The following is a 9,533-nucleotide window of genomic DNA, read 5'->3' as shown; positions in this document are numbered from 1 at the left end:
TGCAATTACAGTGAGCCAACACAGATTTTTGTAAACAGCAGAATTTATTTGCCAAAAAAAAAAAATCCCTCTGAGATCACGCATATAACATGTGGCAATCTGTTCAATAATGAAAATAGACAAGCCTTTTAAAAAGATACGATGAAGTGCAAAGTTTTGAAGTATTATCTGGTAAAGTCAGTTACTCCAACTTGGAGGTTTTTTTCTTCTTCTTCTTCATTTAACAAGTCTATTCTGAAAAACTGACATCAAAGTTTCCTGTGTTCCACATTAATATTCATGTCTGAAGCATAGAAAAGAAAACTGAGAAAATAATATGCTAATAGTAAGACAGACACTTCAAGCTTTTCTTCGCATGAGCAGAAAGCCCATACATTAAAATCCATTACATCACACTAAGGATATCATTATCAAGGTTAAATAAAGAAGTATTCAGTTATTTTCATATGTGCCTGAAAAGAAAAAAAATGCCAATAAGAAATCAATTCATACCTCTGTGCATCTGAAATTACATACAAGTATTACATTTTATGAGCAGAGTGGTTTTAATTAAAGGTATTTTGGCAGTACTTTGAATGAAAAAAGCCCAACACAAGGAAGAATCTTTCAAATCCTGCTGCTGATATTTTAACATATGGCTCTAATGATCCTTTAAATTACATTCAAAATGACAGCTTTGAGAAAGAGCCTCAATATAAAAGAAAGGAATATGATTTTAAGGGCTGCTTTTACATTCCCAACCCAAACTTTTCTCATATGCAAACATTAACTATTTATAAGAATATAATCCATGTCATATTTGGCACCCTGAAATAGCAAAAAGGTATGGAATTATTTGCTTAAGCCAATTTGCCCAAAATGCTCTAAAGATCATCTTCATCGTACACTTTTAAAGTAGTAAAATCAGCAACGGAGAGATCAGAACAGACTTCATTTTATTATATATCCAAAAACTGGAATAATCTCCTGTGGGATATTATTTAAAGAAGCTATATTAGCAACAAAAAAATGCATTCCCTTTGAACTTCAAGTAGCACAAAAATACAGCAAACTTCATCTCAATAAAATACTTGTAGCTTTATTCAATTTTATCTAAGTTGCATCTAAAGCATTTGATTCAACATAGTATATATCCATTTAAACTATCAATGCACATTGAAATCTTAACTTAACTCCATTTCTCAGAATTTCCAACATAGGTCATCTTTAAAACCCTAACAGCTTGGTTTTAGTTTTGTCTGTTTTTTTTTTCCTGTCAGCAATAATTAGCTAACCTCACATTCTTAAAATTATGAATATCTCAAGTTGCAACAAGAGCCATATGTAAACGGGCAGTGAGATAATTAATTAAAAAGAGGTTAATTCCTCCCACTGCAGTAGTCTACATTAATGGAAAAGATAAGAATAATCTTAATAGTTGGTCAGACCTTCTTGAAGAAGTCCAAAACCAAAGCAGGCTTATCTAAATCCTCTTGGCAGAGCTATCTGTAAAGTCAGAAAAGTGCAGAGGGGTGCTTAAATATGCCTGAAAAGCAGCTCTTATAAATAAAGCAGCAGCACAAAGGTTCTTCTGATAGTCCTTCATTTTAATATTCTTTCAAATAATACTTAAAAGAAGCATAATTTAAGCAAAATAATTTTATGATGTTATTAGGTGTGCCACAATGAGGATAATGAAATGCCCAAGCTAACCTACTCAACAAAAAGCATTCTTTGTGTGCCTCATTTCTGTTCTTGTTGGCTGGGAAAGAGTAATAAAGTTAGCAGAAAAGAACTGTGTCCCTGTTGTGCGATTGGTGTCACTGAAAAACCAAGGTTGACAGGCTGTGGATTATGACGAGCTCTCTGCCAGCGAGCCCTCGCAGTTGATCTGCCTCGGCGCCTGCCCCCCATCTCTGTCCACCTCATCCTCTTCATCTGATCTGGGCAGACTCGCATCTCTCCGGTGTACAGGAGGGCTGTAGGGGTCAATACACATACAGACACATTAGAGCACGATTTCTTTTATAGCCCCATAAAAAAAAGGAAACGCACATAAAAAAAGAAAAGAAAAAAAAACAGCTTTTAAGATACAAAACTCTTGGCTGACTCTTTCCAGTCAATAAACTCTTAAATGAGCAAGACATGCATGCACTATGTTAGCATGGTTTCCCTCTTTTTGCGTCACAGAGATTCTAGCTCTGTGGACACCAATAAAAAAAACTTTATGAATCATTAAAATAAATTTCTTATTGAGCTAAATGCTTAAAAATTACATGCAGAAGTATTGTAATAGCACCATGTTCAAATATTAGTAAATATGTGCTGTTAGTAGGTTAAATGTAGAAGAGATTAAATCAGAACCAACACAGCATTCAGTGAGCTTGTGCCTTGCTTCTGCCTCTACTCATTAAAAAGGTTATTTACCTGGAGCCATTCTTAGAATCCATTGTCATGACAACTCATTACATCAGAATCACTCATTGCACTAGTTTGATAGCAGCTTAGCTTACTGCAGAGATTCCAGTATATGAATACTTCCATTAAGATACAATTTAATGAGAACAAGGAAAAACCACTGAAACAGGCTCTTTAACACTAAAATAGTATCTTTCTGATTAAACACACATGAGTGTCCTTGAGTATTAGACATCTGCTTGAAGTACACTGCACTGCATGTTCAACATACAAAATGCTGCATTTCATCCATGAACTGTGTCAGTACATAAGCCAAGGACACTAACATTTAAAAAATACTTTTTAAAAATTTGATAAAAGGGGTGCTTGCAAATTAACATATTTATAATTTGATTACCTTCTAGCTATATCCATGAAAACTAATATATAACCAGATTGCTTTAAGCCACCTGTGTAACTAGCTCCCAGAGCAGCAAGATGTATCAAAACAAGCAATACAAATTAAAATCAAAATGTAATAATAATTACTTTCAAGTAGGTTTACTTTAATGAAGTGTGAAATGAATATTTGACCATTTTGCAACAGCAAAAGCAACAGCACACAGAGAGCTGTGTTTTAAGGCTAAATTGTTAACACATACAGAAAACTGGCCTTTATTAGTTCGCTGGCATAGGTATGACAAGAACAAGAGATGCTATCAGGAACTCAAAATAGATAGCTTTTGAGGCAGAGCTAATTTTAGAATATATTACACATGTTTACATCAAATAATATCAACAGTCACATCACACCTGAACTCTTCACAGTTAACATGCAAAAAGAAAAATAGGTGTAATTACATTTTTTCCCCGTTATTGCCAGCATCTGTTTATCAGTTTGTGCTAGAGGAACAGTCACAGGCAGACACTCTTCTCTTAATACTATGTGTGCAAAACACCATCTCAAACACCATTAGGAAAAACACTCAGATTTGCAGAGATGCTTTTTTTTTTTTTAAATAAAAAACACACAGGAATGTAACACTGCTTTATATCACTACTGTTTCAGGACAAATATTTCAGTGTGCTGCCTGTGATGCCTTGGAGCGGGATAAATAAAAGCTAAAAAGAATCTGATGAATTGCAGTGATGGATTACTTTAAACCTAAATATAAACTGTTGTTTCTAATGGAATTTAAAAATAAAACTCAAGGAGTTTGTGTAATGCAAACCAGAGGCATCACTACAGTGTATGGAAAAATGTGAAGCTTAAATTAAGACAAATGTCAGTACAAGCAAAGGAAAAACGGTGGTAGGCATCAATAGGCCTGTGTCATGTTTGTCAAGAACACTGGTAGTAGTACAAATCAGCATTTGTTCTTCACACGGACCATTTAGTCAAAATGATGAATAAAAACCAAACTAAAAACAAAGAAACTGTCACACATAGCAAACGTTAGTATTTTAAGTCAGACGACCAAACTTTATGGCAGGCTCGGGGTTATCACCACACCACAAGTATCACCTTCGTTCAGTATCAGTCACTGTCATGCCTGTACAGGTACTTCATCACCAAGCTGTCCATTTTCTTCTGCTTCTTCTTTGTTTCCTTCTTACTAGATTTTCCATGACCTGGAAGTTCCTTCTCGTCGTCATCAGATTCTTGTTTAGGGCACTTTTTAATACTACTGGAGCTGCGGTAGGAGATGGCTGAGTTGGAGGACGAAGACTCTGAAGAGGAAGAAGAGTCTTCTGATTCGCTTTTTTTCTTAGAGCTCTTCTTGGATTTCTTCTTGCCCTTTTTCAACTTTGAGCTCTTTCTGCTGTGATGGTCATCTGACGATGAGGAGCTCTCAGATGATGAAACTTTACCTTTTTTATCTAGACAACTACGAGAGCTGCTGGTGCTTGTTGGCCTGTTACTGTGCTCCAGAGTAGAGCCTAATGAAGAACGAAGCAGGTTAGAAGTGCTGCAGCCCAGCCCTTCACTTTCAACCTTCTTCCTACTGTCCTCACTCACTTGTTTCATCTTTTCATCCTTGTCCTCATCACTAGACTCATCAAGTTTGCTGCGTTTGAACTTAATAGGTTTGAAGCTCAGCACCTCATTAATTGCAGCCTCTAGGTCAGGGTCCAAGTAGTTTCGATGGGTGACTAATTTAATGTCTGACGTGTCAAGCGGATTGTTGTCTGATGAGCGTGTTTGAGCTGATGTAGAAAGGCTGCGACTGCGTGAGCGGGGACTGTAAGGCGAGGCTCCCCCTCTGCTAAAAGCAACACTCTGGCCGTCATCATCGTCATCTACGTGTAGGCCAAACTCACTCAGGCCACAGCTGCGGGCAACGGACAAGCGAGAGCTGTTGCGTCTCTCATCTTTCCAAGATGTGCTGCGATGGAGCGATCGAGGGCTGGATCGGCTCACACTGCTGATAGTTGACTTATTGTCATCATCCATGTCCATCATTGCTCTCCGGGTGGACATCCTGCTGGGACCCACAGAGGATACCATGGACTCTTTATCAAACTCAGGGCTGCTGCGTGAAGTCCAGCGGGACTCCAAACCCTTCCTGGCTCTGCTGGTGGCTTCAGAATAGGCTAAAGAGATGACAGAACCTTTGTCTTCTAAGTCTTCCTGTGACCGACTCTTCTTCCAATCTTCCTGAAGGTCTCCAGACTTTGATTTAGATTTTCGAATGGAGGCATGGTCTAGTGTGTCAGGCTGTTCTTTGAGAGTGTTGAACAGGGAGCTGTCATCGCCTGTACCTCCTATGGAGTCCTTCAGATTGGAGCGTTTCCGGTAGCTCAGAGAGCTCAGGACAGACACCGATCTGCTCGGCTCTACCTCTTTCCCATCTTTGTCATTAATCTTCTCCTTACCTTCTTTCATCTCTTTGGCATCTGCATTTGCTGAATATCTAAAGAGTCGCATAAGAAAAATGACAACCAGGAGAACACAAGAAGAAAAATACTGCGTATTTAAAGCCGGAACTCTCAATTTTAATTTCGTGAAATATTCACAGCTGATGTATGACAACTATGACAGCTTATATGTGGTAACTGAAAGGTTACATTTTCATACTTTGACACACTGATGTCAATTTGTTATAGAATAAATCTGTCATTTTCATTTTGTCCTTGAAACCATTCAAGAGTCAGGGAACACATTCAGTACCTCTGGCTATTGCTGTTATGCACAGTGTACACTGTAGAAAGTGAGGCAATCAACCAGTGAGAAGATCTATCTAACTGTGGTAGAGGCGTCATTTTGCAGGCGTGCCAACTGGCCACAGGCCACTTCAATAAATTTGACAGCAGCCGCTTCCCCATCCTGCCTCCTGTCATTAGACAGATTACCGGGAGAGAGAGATGACACCTAATCACATGAAATACTCATCCTTCTGTTGCAAACTGCCCCAGGTAATCGTGGGCCTTTTTAAGGCTGGCGATGTGGGTAGTTTCATCACTGTTATAATGGGGAATTATACGGTCATCTGACAAAAAGCATGGAAAGCTTTCACTAACCTGGTGCTCTTCAGACTTCCCTCTTGTGACATGGTCTTGGAGGAGCCTTTGTTCTTGGAGAGCCAAGACTTGACTCCGTCCACACGGTCCTCCACTTCTGAATCTGTGTCCATCTCCTCTCCACTGTGAAGAAACCAAATCAGCTAGAGTTGATATAGAGCATCCAGGGCTTTCCGACAGCAAAAATACTCATCTTAAAATTTTTCTTCTTTAAGTAGAACAATCTTCCACACAAAGAAGAAATGTAGGGATGTGTTCTTTTGATCGTCACTTGGCTGTTTAATGTTAAATTCCAGAAATACATCAAGTATTTTATATAGTGTCAGATTACATAAATTACACAGCCAAGAAAAAAAAAGGTGTTTGATTTCACATATTAAAAACTTTCTGTTAGCAGGTTACAGTTATTTCTCTCTCATATAAAAATAGGGGTTAGTATGACGCCATGCAACAGTTTGGTGTCCGTACAAGAGACAAATGTGCTGCAAATGCATTAGTGAAAAGGCGGTATGCAGATGAAGCTCCTGGAAGTATAATTAACTTGTTTGGCTGGTTCCAAGCTGCTAGCATCTGTGTGACTTGTCACCTGTCGTCCCTGGTGATTGTTATTGGAGTGGAGCCTTGAGGCAGCCCCATGGCCCTATGCTTGACATGGCAATCAATAAACAGAGACTTACAGATCTGGATGAAAGAGCTAAGCAGATCCCAGTTGATTTTTTTTTCTTTTTTTGGTGAATATTCTGTGTTATGCATCCCATTGTCCTAGGAGGTTAAAGTGACACAAGGAGGTGAGCAAAGTGGCATAACCTCTAAGTCAATACTGACACTGGGGTCAAATTACATTAAGTGAAAAATCCTCTTCTCTTTTTTTCCCTTCCCTCCCTTCAGTGCGAGATATACTGCCTTCTTAGGCTGCATGATGTGTGAAAATAAATTTTCACATTTCACACTTTTGAAATTGCAAAGACACACATATGCTATGAAGGCATAAAGTATGTTTGACTTGTGTTTCTGAGCAGAGCAGAAAATTACATTCTTAAGAGACACTTCTTACGTTCAAGACAACATCCTCTATATTAAATACACAAATTAAGGTTCATTATAGAGAGATCCAATTTGCAGTTCCTCTTTATCTTTTTTCGTCTTACATAGCGCCTTACCTAAGATACCGTTGCAACAATCACGTTTCATCCATCTAAAATAATTGCTTCACATATCACAATTGTAGATATATAGTTCATCTTGTGTCTATATCAAGCTGAGCACCATTAAAAATAACAAACAGCAATGTAGGTAACAGATCTGTCTCTGTGGACTAGCTTTTCTTTCTGAGCACTGGAAAATGTGGCAAACTGCTTATAAGGTGCAAACACAGTATTCCAAGAGGTGTGAGATGACAGCTAGACAGCTCCAGCCTCCATAATAGCTCTAGATACCATATGTGCATTTACATAGGTCTCCCACTGAAGAGAGTAGTGTCTCCTTTGTCACCAATCTCTGCGTCACACATTCATTTTTTTCTCCTCTCAGAACAAATTGTGTTCTTTCTTCCATTCTTTGTGGTGGTCTGCGTGAAAGCAGGGCATCGTCAGGGAGTGAGCGCAGAGCGCCAGGAGCATTAGGTTCTTTAAGTGCTATTCAGGCTTTCTAAGAGCATTTATATCTTAACTCAGGGGCCAATTTTCAGGTAATGATGATCCCAGCGAGATTAAGTGGTCTGGTTATAATTTTACTACACAAACCCTGCCCATTGCAGAGTCTGAGTAGTGCCTTCTGAGGCAAAAGGTGAAAATTGTGAGTCCAAGTCAAGCTATAATAAGCCAGCCCTTCATTTCACACTCCCTCTACTCTCTTTCGCATAGTAAATACAACTGATAAAAGCCCACCAGAAAAAAAAAAAAAGAGAGAGATAATAGCTTCGTTAATACCGGCGTGTTGATTACACATGTTACCCATTTGTCATCTCCCTGATGCTGTGACTTTTTAACATGATATATTACACACCAAAATACTGAAACCAGCCCACAGCAAAATTATCTCCATCTCCTACCCTCAGTCTAACACACAGGCGTGCAAAATAAAAGGTGGCTTGCAATTGAGTGCTGTGCAAATGGTGTCACAAACGATTTGTCCTTGGCCTCACACTAGCTAACCAGTCCTGAGGCCCACAGATACAAACAAGCCCCAAGACTTCAGACGTGAACATTAATCGCTTCTGACAATTGGTCTACACTGGTTGTAAATCTTTGTCGCAAATACTTACAGTCAGCATCAAATCATGTATGGTTTGGTGCTATCGTGTAAGTGCTAAATAACAGAAACATTAAACCATACATTTATGGTCTTTATTGTACAAGAGCTAATTACGTCAAACCGTGGACACATTGCACTCTGATGTAATTAACTTGAACTTCAAGGATAATTATCACCTGGTGACAAAAAAGGTAATTTTTCTTGCCTTGCAAAGTATTGTGCTGCAATCAGAAATGTAAATGACACTACAATCACATTAATCCAAGAATTGCAACCTCTGCTTTGAAATATTAAGTACAAAATATTCAATAGTAATGTAATTCATCTGGAAAATCCACTTCATAATTAGGAGAAAATCACCACCTCCATTACTGTTCATCCATGCTGTTAATGCAATGATGTCGAAGGAGGGAAAATGTAATTAAGTAAACATGGCAAATCGTTGCTCTTTGCCTCGAGTTGCACAAAAAGAAAGGCAAAGCACGGATACACATGGACTGTTTGATGAAAAATTGAAAGACAAAGTGATTAATAAAGGCACAATAGCATATTCCTTTGAAAAAGCAATCAAAGGTTAATGTAGAAAGCTATGGATATTTGCCATAAACAGAAGATTATGCTGGCATTGACAGTTAATTATTCAGCATGCCAAAATCCTTTTACTACATTGAAAATGAAAGAAAAGAGGGTTGAGTAAAAATAAATAACCACATTTAACACGAGAGACAAGATGAACTTTTATATTTTCAGTTAAATGTTTCACAGTACTGTAAAATAAGATTGGATTAGTAGAATGTTTGAATACAAGGAAATCAAAAGCTCAGCTTTGAGTCAAAACATTCAAGTAGTGGACTGTGTTGTTCACACCACTTGCTGTATATGCAGACAGGACATACACTCACAAGCAGTACTCACACAATCATGCTTAAGGTTTTCCAGAGCACATGTAAATTACTCCCATAAGATTAAACACTGAAAATATCTTCACCAAACTGTCACAGAAAAAAAGCAGATGACTGAAGATACATTCAGGCAACCACAGAATTGTAATTGTTTCATATTACTACACATATCTCCTATAGAGCTGCCTGATTATGCATGATCAATATCATTGCTACAGCAACACCATGTATCTACCTTCCCCAGTGCATGCAACAACAAACCCAGACATGTCTGAGAGCAAAAGCCGCATGAGAGCATCCTATGCCGATTTAGTACCTAAAATGGAGCTACTTCAACGACCTCTAACAAAGCATGGTGCTTTGCAAAATATGCATCTTCCAGCTAAAAGTGGAAACAACAAACTTGTTACATCATTTAAGACAAAAATGATGTATGTGACCCAACAACTGATTTAACCGAGCATTGCTGGAGCACTCACT

The 9,533-nt window shown here is 38.3% G+C and overlaps 1 protein-coding gene across 9 annotated transcripts in view; it reads right to left on the bottom strand.

The window, feature by feature from the left end:
• Positions 1-1,568: 1,568 nt before the first annotated feature.
• The window catches only part of LOC113030009 (unconventional myosin-XVIIIa-like), a 62,376-nt gene continuing 54,411 nt past the window's right edge, over positions 1,569-9,533 (bottom strand). For 8 of the 9 annotated variants that reach the window (XM_026181019.1, XM_026181010.1, XM_026181013.1 and 5 more), the window contains 3 exons: positions 5,899-6,021; positions 3,902-5,291; positions 1,898-1,958 (listed from right to left, as the gene is read on the bottom strand). In XM_026181019.1, the coding sequence (XP_026036804.1) occupies positions 3,914-5,291; positions 5,899-6,021 (1,501 nt within the window). In that variant the 3' untranslated portion in view covers positions 1,898-1,958; positions 3,902-3,913. Of the gene's footprint in view, positions 1,959-3,901; positions 5,292-5,898; positions 6,022-9,533 lie in introns of all 9 variants that reach the window. The other variant, XM_026181018.1, reaches the window with a different exon arrangement.

The sequence above is a fragment of the Astatotilapia calliptera genome, chromosome 10, assembly GCF_900246225.1.
Source record: "Astatotilapia calliptera chromosome 10, fAstCal1.2, whole genome shotgun sequence".
Taxonomy (NCBI): Eukaryota; Metazoa; Chordata; class Actinopteri; order Cichliformes; family Cichlidae; genus Astatotilapia; species Astatotilapia calliptera.
The sequence above is the reverse complement of the archived record's forward strand: the minus strand, read 5'-3'. Positions and strand labels throughout refer to the sequence as shown.